General features: G+C 43.7%; 1 protein-coding gene across 1 annotated transcript in view; it reads right to left on the minus strand.

The window, feature by feature from the left end:
* HEATR1 (HEAT repeat containing 1) overlaps window positions 1-13,935 on the minus strand; it is a 117,952-nt gene extending 104,017 nt beyond the window's left edge. The window contains exons 1-10 of the mRNA XM_073557504.1: window positions 13,793-13,935; window positions 10,520-10,694; window positions 8,723-8,939; window positions 8,195-8,336; window positions 6,225-6,326; window positions 5,837-5,977; window positions 3,642-3,853; window positions 3,063-3,196; window positions 2,039-2,141; window positions 870-980 (exon numbers count right to left, since the gene is read on the minus strand). Coding sequence (XP_073413605.1) covers window positions 870-980; window positions 2,039-2,141; window positions 3,063-3,196; window positions 3,642-3,853; window positions 5,837-5,977; window positions 6,225-6,326; window positions 8,195-8,336; window positions 8,723-8,939; window positions 10,520-10,661 — 1,304 coding nt within the window. The 5' untranslated portion in view covers window positions 10,662-10,694; window positions 13,793-13,935. The remainder of the gene's footprint in view (window positions 1-869; window positions 981-2,038; window positions 2,142-3,062; window positions 3,197-3,641; window positions 3,854-5,836; window positions 5,978-6,224; window positions 6,327-8,194; window positions 8,337-8,722; window positions 8,940-10,519; window positions 10,695-13,792) is intronic.
* Window positions 13,936-15,144: the final 1,209 nt, after the last annotated feature.

The following is a 15,144-nucleotide window of genomic DNA, read 5'->3' on the forward strand; positions in this document are numbered from 1 at the left end:
CCGTGGAGGACATCTCGGACAACATTATTGGCAATAAGAATGACAGCTGCCAGCAGCGGATCTTGACGATTTAGTGCCCAAGTGCGTTCAGGGCAGCAGAACATTCTAAGTATACGTGGGGCTAAGTTCTCTTACTAGTTCTGTATTGGGGTTTCAGCTTTTAGCAGGTAAACATTCCATAAATATCTGAAAAAAATAACCTTGAAAAGTTCCCACTTGTGAAACATCAGTGTCATTTTATAGTAATAGCATTTTTCATGTGATTTTAAGAAATCTCATGCACAAGCTATGAAAAATATCCACAGTACAGAATGACCACATCAATTTATTCTACCAAAGTTATTTTGGATTTCACCATTTCCATTGTAAATGGTGAAATGTGAGGCTCGCCAGGAACTTTTTTGTAGCAATATCCACAGCGTTGATACAGCTGTGGCCATTGCTGCGGCAGATTAACTTATAATGGGTTGGGTCCCATCATGTTTGTGGAAACGTTGCATTCAGCCCTATATTCTACAGCAACGGTGATGATTCCTGACAACACCTGCTCCAGAGAACTACCCACAGCACGTCTACAGCTACAGTATGTGTATCGAAGAGCTGTGCTGCAACACAGCCTGCATTTGTGTGTCCATCACATGTCCAGGACAGATTTATTTTAGCTCCTGGAAGCGGAAAATTTGATTAAATAACAGAGAGCAAAAATCTTGAAAATCACAATGACTGAAACGGGAAAAAAAAAAAAGATGCACTAGCTTACAGTTATATGCAATCACAAAAAGGACAGTAAGAAAAAGTCTAAAGGAAAAAAAAATAAATAAATAAAAAAGGAAAGATGTGTGGACTATCCTAAATTTGCTTCTACATACTTGTTTTCCAGCAGCCTGATGAGCGGGAGAAAACATTGGCTTAGCGCAGACATTTTGTCATCATCTCCTTGATGTTCTTCCCCATAACGGAGGAATTCCTCCAGGAAAGTGCTTCAAAATAAGGCAGAACATTTATATTACATTCAAAGAGTTGTAATAATACACAAACTTGATCAAAGACAAAATGTGCAAAATAATGCAAAAAATGAGGAGGGTTTCACCAGCAAGCATGTAATAGCTCATTACTTAAAATGCTTGCGGCTGATAGAATATCAGAGCATCTTAATATCTTTCTTTGCTTTCCGGCTCAACAATTTGGGTGCAATCCTTGGGGCACATCAATTGTTCGTTGGGAATCAGCATTAAAAGTTTTGCATCCAGCAAGGAACCTGTGAGTGATCAGACACAGCATCCTGGCCTGATGTCTCCTTAGAACCGGAGGGAGGAAACTTTCTTTACATTAATAGTACTGATGAGCGATGTGTTATCCATGCTCATGTGCTAACCGAGTGTCTTTGGCGTGCTTGAAAAATAAGTTCTAGTCCCCAGGGCTGCATGTCTCGTGGCTGTTCCGACAGTCGCACCGCATGCAGGGATTGCCTAACTAACAGGATGTCCCTGCATGTTTTGCAGCTGTCGAACAGCTGCAAGACATGCAGTCCCTCAGGGGCTCAAACGTATTTTTTGAGAACACCAAAGACACTCGGTCAACACCTGAGTATGGATTACACCTTAGAATACTTCACTCATCACTAATCATCACCCCATTTACCAACAACAGTGGATATGTGCCCAGTGCAATATTTGGGAGGTAAGGAGTTTATTTTATTTTTTTACTACGAGAATAAGATGATCATTTACACATCCAAACACAGCATACATGATGATGTCTGCATGTAGACATAAGCATGAATGATTTTTGCAGTCAATTTTATATTTTTACAGTGTGTTGTGAATCTAAGGCTCCAGCTGGGTCAATAGTTTAGCTACAGTTGTTAACGTGTGTTCATTTTTTTACATTTTAATGGACAATCGCATGTAGACACCTAATGTAAAATAATGGAAAGCATTTTCACAATGTGCCAATTTGGAAATAGGGGTATAACGTGATTTTAAAATTATTATTCTATACGTCGGGTTTGCTCTTGTTGAGTAAGTAGCCTTCATACCAAGCTAATAGCTTATCCAAGTTTTTCTGCAGGGGTATGTTGTGAAGAATTGCTTCCAGATTATTCTTATACAATTCTGGGTTGGGATCATCTGCACCGTGTTCTGAGCGGAAAAAAAAAAATAAAAAAAATCAATGAAAATGCATACAGGAAAGATGTATATCTTTGTACCGTGTTAGCCAGTAGATAGAAAAATATTCAGAATTGAGAGTCCTCAGTGGTTGATACCTTTTAATGGCTAACTGAAGAGATGGTAACACATTGCAAGCTTTCGAGACTACTCAGGTCTCTTCATCAGGCTAGACTAATACAAAATCTGAAGAGTCACATATTTATGCACAATACAACACAGAAAAAATGCAATGGATAAGACAAGTGACGTGAAGCAGAACAATCAATATGGGAGAGGGAGAAACATAAATATTGGACAAGTACATAGATAATATAGTTCAGAGAGAGAGACGTGTTTGGGAGTATAAATTTATGACGACCTTTGACACTCTCAGTGCTGGAATGAATGTGTCAAGCATGGATTTATGTCTTTTTACATCAATTAAGGAATTTGCTTTCAAGACCTGGTGGGGGCATCACAACACATTAGGAGACCCCAATCAGAGGACTATAAAACATCCGGACTCCTTATCTATGTACTGGTCCAATATTTATGTTTCTCCCTTTCCCATATTGATAGTTCTGCTTCACGTCACTTGTCTTATCCATTTCATTTTTTCTGTGTTGTATTGTGCATAAATATGTGACTCTTCAGATTTTGTATTAGTCTAGCCTGAAGAAGAGACCTGAGTAGTCTCGAAAGCTTGCAATGTGTTACCATCTTTTCAGTTAGCCATTAAAAGGTATCAACCACTGAGGACTCTCAATTCTGAATATTTTGAAAATGCATAAGAATCTAAACATAAAACAGGAACAAAAACTAAAAAAAAAACAAAAAAAAACAGATCAACGTGAAAAATCTGAAATGTGGTTATTCCAGGCCATCACTGAGGATCTACACAACAGACACTACCTGTAGATGAGGAAACCATGGCACGGACTAGATTTGGGAGCAGGTATTCTAACAATGAGCTTGTGTCGTAGGAGCTTGCGATTTTTTGAAGCACATTGACTAATTCAGGGACCTTACAGAGATGCAAGAACGGCCTGGAGAAAGATTAGATAATAAAATATTAGTCAAGTCTTATTTGGATGATCCTTACCCTTTCACCCGCCCTTTGATACAATTTATGTCATGTCAGAAGATTTCCCGATGCTGAGATCCACGAGTTCATCACTTCTCAGAAAATAGCTGATCACAGGCGTAAGGGCACAGAGCTCGGCCGAGCGCTTCTGCCCCTCTATCTCAGTGATGACTGGGGGGTCTCAGCACCTGGACTACTATCGAGAACTTCTAACATATAAGAAATGTCAAACTATCAAAGGGCAATTTTACAAGGCGATAAAAATTGTACCAACGTAACACTTCACAGTCATACTTGAGCCTCTGTTAGGCTGAATAAGACACCGTTGTTGTGTGTAGCCGATGATCAGGATGGTAAAGTAAATTGCACAACGCAAGCACCACCCGCCCTGTGTTAGAGGTACTTACTTATTCCCTACAGCTTTTGACTGTTGACTCTGTAAAAGAATTATTATAGATCCCAGTCCTTCCCGAAGCAAGGATGGCGTCTTGAGCAGGTTGCGGCTGAGCTGTAATACCAGGGCTTTCACCAATGTTGGCTCCATGACAGTTTTTACAGCGAGCTGGCAGACTATCATGTAGGTAGCAGCTTTATAATCCACTAGAGAAGATTTCAACCCCTATAGTAGAAAGCAAGGAAGAAATTAGAAAGAAAATATTACATGTGGTGCCAGAAATGTAGGACTTTGTTCTTTATTTTTAGCCATTTTGCAGCCATAAGATGCACTGGTGAATATGGGACCAAATTCTGGAACCCAGGAGATTAAAATGGAGCCGTCCTGGTGATGCAGCCATAATACGGGTGCCAAAACATGGAGTGCCAGTCTTAAAGGGACTGTCAGCACAGAATGACTGCTCAAACCAAGTACAGGTGTCCGGTGCGTCATGCTGGGGCTAATCTTTTAACCCCTTCACCCCAGGCGATTTTCCATTGTTTTTTTTTTCCCTTCCCTTTTTCCAAGAGCCATAACTTTTTTATTTTTCCACCAATAAAGGTCAAATGAGAGCTTGTTTTTTGCGGGATGAGTTGTACTTTAGAATATCTCTCATTCTACCACATAGCTTACTGGAAACAGGAAAAAAAATTCTAAGTGCAGTAAAATTGCTAAAAAAGTGAAATTCCACACAGTGTCTTTTTTGCTCGTTTTATTTACCATCATATTTACTACATGGTAAAACTGACCTGATATTATGATTCCCCAGGTTAGTACAAGTACGCAGATATCAAACATGTATTCGTTTTTCTTTTAAGTGGTAAAAAAAAATTCAGAAATTTGTCAATAAAAGAAATTTGCTTTTGCTACCACTTTCCGACAACCGTTAGCTTTTCATATTTCAGGCTATGGGGCTGGGTGAGGGCTTATTTTTTGCGCCCTGAGCTGACGTTTTAACAGACACCATTTTGGGGTAGATATGATGTTTTTTTCACTTCTTATGGTATTTTATTGCAATGTAATGCAACAACAACAAAAAAAACTCTGGCGTTTTGACTTGTTTTCTTGTTACGCCATTTGCAGATTAATTTACTTTATATTTGGCATGTACACAATACGTCATGAAGGGGCTACATACACCTTCCCACCTGCTTCTTTTCCCTCCATTACTGCCCTTCTCTAGATCTATGAAGCCAAAGCTATCAAAGAGGGCGGTGGAGATCGAGGGAAAAACAAGTAGGTGGGAAGGTGTATTTAAATATTTGTCTCCGCCATTATGCACCGAGCGGCTGTATTTGGCTTGAACAGTCTGTGTGCCGACAGTGCCCTTTAAAAGAGATACTATCACCAGGTCAAAAGTGGACAGTTTTTGCCCTTATTTTAATTCCATTGCTCCTGACTTATTCTGTTTTTTATGGTATTTAAAAAGGGGACTTAGGAAAAAAAACAAAAAAAAAACAACTTCATTACTGTGGTGAGCAATGGAACTACAATAAGAGCAAAATACTTGCCTCTTTTGACCTTGTGACAGATCCTCTTTCTAGGAGCTGATTCTACCCAACAGCAGTAACTAAGTAGTTGACGGAGCCATGCTGTTAAGTTGCACAACCACTTCCATCCAGAACCTAAAGGAGGGGAAGTTAAAGGTTGAGCTTGATAGACCTAGGTCCTTTTTCAACCAGGGGTGATAAGAAGTCAGGCACTTTACGTTGTTTCAATAAATCTCATATATCTTATATAGAGAGGCACCTGCTCAGCCACAACCCGCTGAGACAAATGACTTCTGTTAAGAAAAATAATTAAATAATCATACAAAAATTCTGTGTGACAAAAACCTCACCCTAAATGTGCAAGCGGATACTAGAATTTGAGATGATCCCCACCCTTGACCGTGGCTCCCAAGTCTGAACCGGAGTAGAGCTAGCACTCAGCTACTTTCTTCATTTATTGGCTGGTTTCTCAATTTCACAGATTAGCGGCTACTCTTTAATTTGGTGAACAAGAAGTTGTCCCATTCCACCAGTGCAGGAAACCTCTCCATCAATGTTTAAGATTGCACCATTGATTAAACCCTCTGCCAAGTTGCATTAAAATGATGCCCCTCTGGAGGCCTGAGGTCCACACCTAGTATTGTACAGGACAAAGGGTGTATATTAGTCAGACTGATACCTTCTGTACATAAGGAAGGAGCTTGGCAACAAATGTGTCTGAAAGATTTTCTGCAGCTTCCATAGCAGCCACAATCGTCGAGACATAAAACGATATCAAGACCCTCAGCTTGGCTTTGCCTTCCGAATCTTTGGAAAAAACCTATAAAATAACAGACAAAAACATGATTCCGGAAATAAAGAAGCATAAAAATAAAAGTAAATGTAAGGTGATCTCCCAGCCCCATGATGATGCAGAAGGAACTTATCAGACAATGAATGCCGCATACATAACGGCCTTATCACTGATGGATTGACATAATCTAGAATATTTCCAAAAGTGATGGATTTAGAGTCATTCACCAAGTAGATCATAGACCAAAGTAAGACATACGTGAATAAATACAAACCTTCACAGATTTCGTAACCAGGTTGCAAATAAACTCCATAAACCCCATATCCTTGTAACAATGTGTGATTACGGTGCTTCTAGCAAGAGGAACGCCAGGTTTCTGTATAGAAAAATAACAAAAAAGACAATACGATAGTAGCATTGCTGAAATACTAATAGTACATATACTACAAGCACGACAGAGGAAAGTGCAGATACAAACTAGCCCCGCAGAATTGGACACAGACCGGACCCTTGGTTTGGCATTTACGCCAATCATTCATATACATGGATAAAGGAGAGCAGATGTGCGACTCATAAAACGCAATTTCTAACCCTTCAAACCAGAGTTTTCGGGTGGTTCAGCCAAAGCATTAACCCTATTGATTGCTGTACATGCATCTAGTAAGGGCAAGCAACAGATGTTTTATTTTAAGGTGATTGCCCAAGCATCTAATATTCATCACCTATCCTTGGCACAGGTCATCAATAACAGATCTGTGGGGGTCCGACACAGACTAGCTGATGTTAGCTGTAGTCAAGGACTACACATTAGATCCTACAAAGGTGTAGATCGGCCACTTAGAACTGTACACAGTTACTTTCACTCACTGTGGGATCTGGTAACAGATGATCGGTTGGGTAGGGGATGTCAGACTCCCACCAATCTGATAATGATAACTCTGCTTGTGCACTTATCCTGCTAGAATAGGACAGGTGCACAATAGCCGACATTTGCCCACACACCTCAGCAGGTATCTGTGAATATAAAGTCACCAACCCGGCTGACATCCCAACATGGCAGGGCCGATTTCCTTCGAAGGTTAAATCTGTTCTATGCCAAAAAATTGCTGGCCAGTCGCCACCCACTAGTGTTGTTTTTCCATGTTCTTAGTAGTGATGAGCAAACATGCTCAGATAAGGTGTTACCCGGCATGATCGTGTGTGCCTGTCCGACAGCCCCAACACATGCAGGGATTGTCTAAAAAATAGGCAAACCCTGCATGTGTTGTGGCTGTCGATCAGCCGCGAGAACTCGAACATAGTATTCGAGCACGCCAAAGACACTTGGTTAGCACCCAAGCAAAGATAAAACCTTATCTGAGCAAGTTCGCTAATCACTAGTTCTTAGCGTAAAATTATTGATTTTACTGCGGGGTTAAATGACTGCAGAGTCTTCACACAGAACAGCCCTACACACAGGGAACAGTCTACTAAAGTAATCCAGTTGGGAACATCATCTTCTTGCTCTTGAAAAAGCAATGCAACATCTTATATTACAAATGTTTTATTAAAAACCTAAAAATAAATATGGAGCTTGTTAGGTTTCCGATGAAGCCAAGTCAAAAGTGAAGGGGTTATAAAAAAAGAGCACATTTTACTCACTGTCCCCGGGCTGACCACTGGGTGTCCCTGCTCTCAGTGTCTGATATTGGCTCCGCTGCTGGTGACCACTGAGCTCCGTGGTTCTGAGTGGGGCGTTCCGCCTAGATGGGCAGAGCAGGGATTTTCTGAAAGTGTAGAACCCCTTTACAGTGGAAGTGCTTGGCTACAGGCTATTTGATGGGGTGACCAATGACCATTCTGCACAATCTTGAAAATGGTGGCCTGTAATCATTTATCTTGTCCACATCTGGGTCTGCTGCACCTAATGCTCCTCTGGCCTTGAACTGGGCAGAGTGAATACAGCAACATTCATAACCACATGCACAATGTATTATTAGGATGGGACAGTTGTTTAAAGGGAACCTCACGAGATTCATGCTGCACGAACCATGGCAGCACGACAAGGAGCAGGCTGGAAATATGCAGAAGAGTCAATGGGGTGGGGACATGACACTTTCCTAGTCCTGGCTTAATTTCGATTTATGTTTTCTCTGAAAACAAGAGAGCTTGTCCCATTCACATCTGTGGTTCAGTTGCACAAATCTTGACTGCTTTCCCTTAACAGTTTCCTTACACGGGACGCAACACCTCTTGATTTCCTACCTGAATGTGGTACAGCCAGTTCCACTTATGTGTAGGTTCGTTTATCTTTAGAAGCTGAATGACGCGGACGAATATTTTAGTTTCATGATATGGCAGAACACAACCAATCAGACTGTCTTGATTGTAGAGATGGATATGAAACCTGGAAATAAACATTACTCTATGTTGTAGTACATTATACACACAATAATATATACTACACACAATATATATTGGGGAACTGGAAAAACAGCAATTGCGTAATACATTGTTACTAATGGAATTACATTAGTGGACGGGTTGGCCAGTTTAGGTAGGAGTCTTTAACTACAGAGAGATCTCCAAATTGGGGCATTCATTTCCATTTCCATCCACTGTGAACATTAAATTTAGTCAAACTTAATCTTGGTTGTTTGACATTTAGTCCACTATGCCTGCCATATTTGAGGTCAACCAGAAGATGGGTGGGGGTTCCAGACATCGGGGGCGCATATATTGGGCATGCATGATAAATCCTGTGGATGCAGACTGTAATATTGGATACCAAACCTGTGAATAAGCCATTCTAGGCACTTCTGGGCAGGCCTCAGCATGAAGTAAGGGCACAGGTGTGTAAGAAACAAGGATATGTTTTCATCCAGCTGCTGGTTCACGGCTTTAGTTTGCACGCTGCGCTCCAAGCTTTTAGAAGTGGTACTGAACAGGGTCTCCTCAAAGATTGCAAAGGACGCGTCAATCCCCATAAGCTCTTCAAGTCCAGTGCATCCTATAGAAGGATAAAGAAACGTGGAATTATTTCTATACATTCAAATACGCATCTTAAAAGGGGCTGTCTGGTCATATGGTGTACTAAAGATCATCAATATCACACTGGTGGGGGTCTGACACATGGCACCTGCACTGCTCCTATAAGCTCTGGTGACCGTAAGTGAAACAATGAATGGCTCTGCACTGCCCAACTCCATTTAACATGTAGCGGCTGCTGCCATGTACTGCAGAGTACCTCCTATTCCTCGGAAGTACATCCTATCTATACTGAATGCTGCAGCCCCTTTCTTCAAGTCCTAAGTGGGAGGACAACGCTGATAACTCAGAGGAGAATTACTGCCAAGTGTTCAAAACCTGGAGTTACACTTTAATTAAAGGGGTTGCCAGCTTTGGAAAAAAAAACTTGTAGTTACATCTGATTAAATTAGCAAGTTACATAATTTACTAACATAGTTCATATCTAAAAGTTACACGGCCGTCTAGCATAGTACAGTATTTAATCTATCGTTACGCCCTGTGTGTGCAGAGGTCTGTGCTAAGCCAGCCCCTTTCTTTCACACAGCTGATGTATATAAAATGAAGAGGGCTGGCTTAGTTATTGGAATGGTCAATCAGACAACATCATATGTTGATGCAGGAAATCTATAGAAAGAGAAGCAGGATATATAGTGATAGGGGATATATTTTCCTTCCAAGTATTGGTCTGCATGAGCTTAGCGATTGGCTCCAGAGGAACTAGCACCCTTCTCAAGCTAACCAATTAATTGGGTGCACCCCCTACTCGTTTGAGTAACAGATATAATGTACTGATTAGGCTAGTTTCACATTAGCGTTTTTTAGCGCTGCGCTTCGTGCGCAATAGAGACGCATGCAAAAAATGCATCATGCGTTTTGCATACGTTTGCGTTTTTTAGGCGCATGCGTTTTAACCAGTTTGTAGCCGTGTTAACTCTTAAAACGCATGCGATTTTTAACTCATGTCCATGCGCTCGCCTGCGTTCCCATAGACTGCAATGTGGGTTTTTTTGCGCATTCCGTGCGCATGTGGGTTTTTTTTTACGGCATTGGACCTACCCAAAAATACAACAGGTTGCGTTGGGCGCGCCTAGGCGCACACTACAAAAAACGCATGCGCATGAAAACGCATACGTGCGCGTGCAAACACTAGACCATGCGCCCACCATGTTAAACATAGGGGCGCATGCGCGCGCACGATGCGCTGCGCAAAAAAACACTAATGTGAAAACAGCCTTAGACTGGACAAAATAAAATATCAGGGCGCGCTACACAAAAATTAGTTTCCAAATATAATACCAGACGCTTAGATCCACCGGCACTTGATGCCAACTTATGACTCTACTTCCACTACAATAAATGGTGCTGTTTATGAGGTTTTCCAACTGGTAATGCTGATGCCATATTGATAGGGCGTGTCATTGTCTGATCAGACCATTAGGAGCGTCCTTCAAAAACCAGTTAAAGGAAGGACCAGCACCAGTGTGAACAGAGACAAACTGGGATATTCTTAAGCTGGAGATGGTTTTGCACTTTGTTATTTCATTGGAAACTGCTGCTTACCGAGAGCATAAAACGTTTCTCTGTCAATACTTGCAGCTTCTTTCGGATCAAAGAGAAGTGATGCCACGTAATGCCGACCAAGCAGGCTGGCGTCAGTCTGTGGCAGGGCCAGACGCTTCAGCTGATGGGCTAAAGAAGTCATGTCTGTGGCTTGTTATGGGCGCGGAGTCCTAAACTGAAGAGAAAAAGTGTAAGAACATCAACATAAAGGTGACATGAGCCACAGGAGACGCAGGAGACCAGGGGAAGTTTTAGTAGATAGGTACAAATTTCTATAGACATCAGTTAGAAACAAAGCAAAACTTATTGTAAATCATAGAAAAAGCAGGAACCCAAGTAGTTAGATTAAGTATACGAGTAGTTTCATCACAACTTGCATTGGCTCTTAGGGATATGGTTTCTCTTTAAGAAGACCTCCAGCTGCCATAAGGACGCGTTCACACGATCAGTACCGTATTATAAATCAGTATTTGTAAGGCAAAATCAGGAATGGAACAATCAGAGGAAAAGTATAATAGAAATGTCACCACTTCTGTATTTATCACCCACTGATTTTGGCTTACAAATAACGAGGTAAAAAACTCACCAAATACTGAACGTGTGAACATTGCCTTACATGCCAATAAATACCTTGTGGGTAAAAAAAGGTATGCAAAAAGGAAAAACAATACCTGCCTCTCCCACCTCCTCTCCCGACACCAAAGTCAAAGGTCTCTGACCTAGATAACAAGTACCCTAATACCTTGAGGGAAAGACCTAAAACAGCCGACTACAGATGGGATTTTTGGTTTTGTAGAGGACTCCTTAATTGTGGTTTATTAAAGGGTCAGATATTACCCAACCACCTCCACACTAGGCTGCACCAGAGAAAGAGTTTACTTCTTTCTGGCAGAGATCATTTATATTCATTTGAACTGTAATGTTTCCTGGCTCTTCAAAGGGGTCTCCTCTAGATTAATCTGCAGGAGCGCACCGCTACCCTGCCTCCCGGTTTCATGGTTGCCAGTGGTGGTGCTGCAGAAGATCGACAGGTTGGATAAGGAGCATGGTCGCACTGCTGATCTGAACTGTGCGCTCTCTAAGAGCAGCATGGAGGAAACACAAGGGACCGAGGCACGTGGGATCCAGAAAGCTCCACAGTGGTGCAACTAGTTGTTGAAGTTTAGAGCCTAAAAGCGGCGCATGCTCTTAGCCTAGATAAAAGTCTCATATTAGAAGTCCTCTGCATTCTTAAAAAAGAGGGATTGCTCACTGTACAAAGCCAATGGTCACGCAATTATTTGAGAGTGCCCGTATCCTTCGCAACGATTTATACGCCATAAAATTAAAAACAGTACAATTCTTGAGAACGAAGAAAATTTTAAGGTAATTGGGAAACTGCAAAGTTACTTGTTTTACAAGCAGTTTCCAATTTTAGCCATTTATAAATTTGAGTAAACCTATTTTGAACATGGAACATTGACTAACAGGATAGCTGCCTATAGGGGGCATTCTTCCTTCAGGAAGAGCTTATTCGCATACATTTTCCCAGGGATCATTGCCTGATGGATCACCACAAGGATAATCAGGACCTTCTGAGAATGAGGACAAATGGTATCATTCATAAAGGCTTTCTCGTGTGTAGAGCGGTCACTGGTTTGGTACACAGGAAATATCTACATTACATGAAATTATAAAGTAAAAGCAGTGATCTCAAAGATTGATGTAGGGCACCAGTGACCTTTTGTTTTTGGAAAAAAAAAAATCTTGAGATCAGTGAGGGTGCACATTAATCAGACTCCTAGCAATTGGGAAGTTTCCCTACCCTACAAATAGGGAATAATGTCCAATATCGGTGGAAGCCCTTTAAATAACAGCACATATCTGTCGCCCATATACAGTGTGAGCGCTGCTGGCAGCCTGCGCCCCGCCACAGGCAGACGCCTCTACGACGAAAGCCTGCGCCCCGCCACAGGCAGACGCCTCTACGACGAAAGCCTGCGCCCCGCCACAGGCAGACGCCTCTACGACGAAAGCCTGCGCCCCGCCACAGGCAGACGCCTCTACGACGAAAGCCTGCGCCCCGCCACAGGCAGACGCCTCTACGACGAAAGCCTGCGCCCCGCCACAGGCAGACGTCTCTACGACGAAAGCCTGCGCCCCGCCACAGGCAGACGTCTCTACGACGAAAGCCTGCGCCCCGCCACAGGCAGACGTCTCTACGACGAAAGCCTGCGCCCCGCCACAGGAAGACGCCTCTACGACGAAAGCCTGCGCCCCGCCACAGGAAGACGCCTCTACGACGAAAGCCTGCGCCCCGCCACAGGAAGACCCCTCTACGACGAAAGCTTGCGCCCTGCCACAGGCAGACGCCTCTACGACGAAAGCCTGCGCCCAGCCACAGGCAGACGCCTCTACGACGAAAGCCTGCGCCCCGCCACAGGAAGACCCCTCTACGACGAAAGCCTGCGTCCCGCCACAGGCAGACGCCTCTACGACGAATGCCTGCGCCCTGCCACAGGTGCCACTTTGATGCGTGTTTGCCACAGCGTGATCCACTGATCGGGGGGACAGACGTCAGATGACTGGGGATGGCCGTGCTACCCCGGATGGTACGAAGAGGAGCAGCCTGTGGCTCTTCCATACAATGGGAGGTACAGGCACATATGAGCCAGATTAATAACATTATAACATCCCACTGTCGCATATACATTACAGCCCCCACCATCCAGAGAACACCACGGGGAGACATTATAGTAGGATCCCTATTATTATGGGACACTGCGCTGTTATAGAGGGCAGGTGTGAGCTCATCGGACCCTTATCTCATCCGGGATCGTTCAGACGTCTGGGTTTATTCACACAAGCATAGATGGAGTGTCTGGTCAGTGTTCCTCAGGTAAAGCCAACGATAAAACTTCTGTCCGCTACGGGGACAGAGCGCAGACGCCATCTTGGTGCTGTACATAGAGTGGTGTCGGTAATCATCCGTGATGGCGGTAACAGGCCAATCAGTGCGATACTGGCCCGGACACGCAGTCACACCGCAGGCAAGTGAACAGCCCCATAGACTAGAATGAGTGCAGGTTCTATATGAAGAAACCGCAGACAGAACACGAACGTCTGAATGAGGCCTGAGGCTACACAACCGCTAAAGGTCTGGAGTCACCAGTCTGAACGGTTCCTACAGCTTTCCTCCATAAAATGCAGATTCCCACACTGCCAGCCCCGAGCAGCCGGAGCTGCGCCCCCCACACAGCGCTATAAGGGGGGAACACGACCGTATATACTCACCGTACGAGGAGCCTGTGCACCGGATGTCTCACTGCAGCACACACCACATGGAAACGTGTGCGACCCCTGACCCGGAACCACTCTGCTCCGACTTCCGCCCGACTCTATGGTTCTGGCGGAAGCGTGGTGTCTGTGCACTGTACACACTGTGGAGCGTTGGACGGAGCGATACCGCAGTGCTGACGTTTCTCCAACAGCCGGAGCTCCGCGGCTGAACTCATCTGCATTGTGTTATGTGCAATAATAGGAACATACCGAGAAGCGCTGATATCTGCAGCCTGTGCCCGGCCCGCAGTGACCTGCAATCCCCGGCAGGGGGCGCGCAAGAGATGAAATATGGCACTATAGAGAGACAAAACGCAGAGGCTTCAGCGTCCCAGTCACACGATGCACAGTCTGCCGTTTCCTGAGAGTTTTTACGTGGGAAATTATAGTAATTGTGTTCTATGTGAGGTATTCGTCATCACTGCACTATGAATAAGGTTGTCCACTAATACGTGTTATTGGCGTATATTCCCCATAGACTAATGAAATGAGGAAAACGCGTGTAATCCGCACAGGACGGCATCAATCATGTTTTATAAAAGATAAGTAAGAGGAAATATCCGACAGGAATTATCCAAGGATACGAAGAACTGCAGCATCAGAACCACATGTGAACACAGCCCACCCCAAAAAAGAGCCTCGGAGACATCCTGAGCACCCGGAGGCTTATGTGGAGAGTTTCCCCATAGACTTGCATTAGATGCTGAAAAACTGCAGATAAAAAAGCGTACATGTTATCAGTGCGTCTCTGCTGTGAAACACATTATTTATTATAGCGCCATTTATTCCATGGCGCATTACATGTGAGGAGGGGTATACATAATAAATACAAGTACAATAATCTTAATACAAGTCACAACTGGTACAGGAGGAGAGAGGACCCTGCCTGCGAGGGCTCACAATCTACACGGGATGGGTGAGGATACAGTAGGCGAGGGTAGAGCTGGTCGTGCAGCGGTTTGGTCGATCGGTGGTTGCTGCAGGTTGTAGGCTTGTCGGAAGAGGTGGGTCTTCAGGTTCTTTTTGAAGGTTTCGATGGTAGGTGAGAGTCTGATATGTTGTGGTAGAGAGTTCCAGAGTAGGGGAGATGCACGAGAGAAATCTTGTATGCGATTGTGGGAAGAGGAGATAAGAAGGGAGTAGAGAAGGATATCTTGTGAGGATCGGAGGTTGCGTGCAGGAAAGTACCGGGAGACGAGGTCACAGACGTATGGAGGGCAAAGATTGTGGATGGCTTTGTATGTCATCGTTAGGGTTTTGTACTGGAGTCTCTGGGCAATGGGGAGCCAGTGAAGGGATTGACAGGG

This window comes from Dendrobates tinctorius, unplaced genomic scaffold, assembly GCF_039654945.1.
Source record: "Dendrobates tinctorius isolate UK_male_01 unplaced genomic scaffold, ASM3965494v1 ptg000250l, whole genome shotgun sequence".
NCBI classification, from domain to species: domain Eukaryota; kingdom Metazoa; phylum Chordata; class Amphibia; order Anura; family Dendrobatidae; genus Dendrobates; species Dendrobates tinctorius.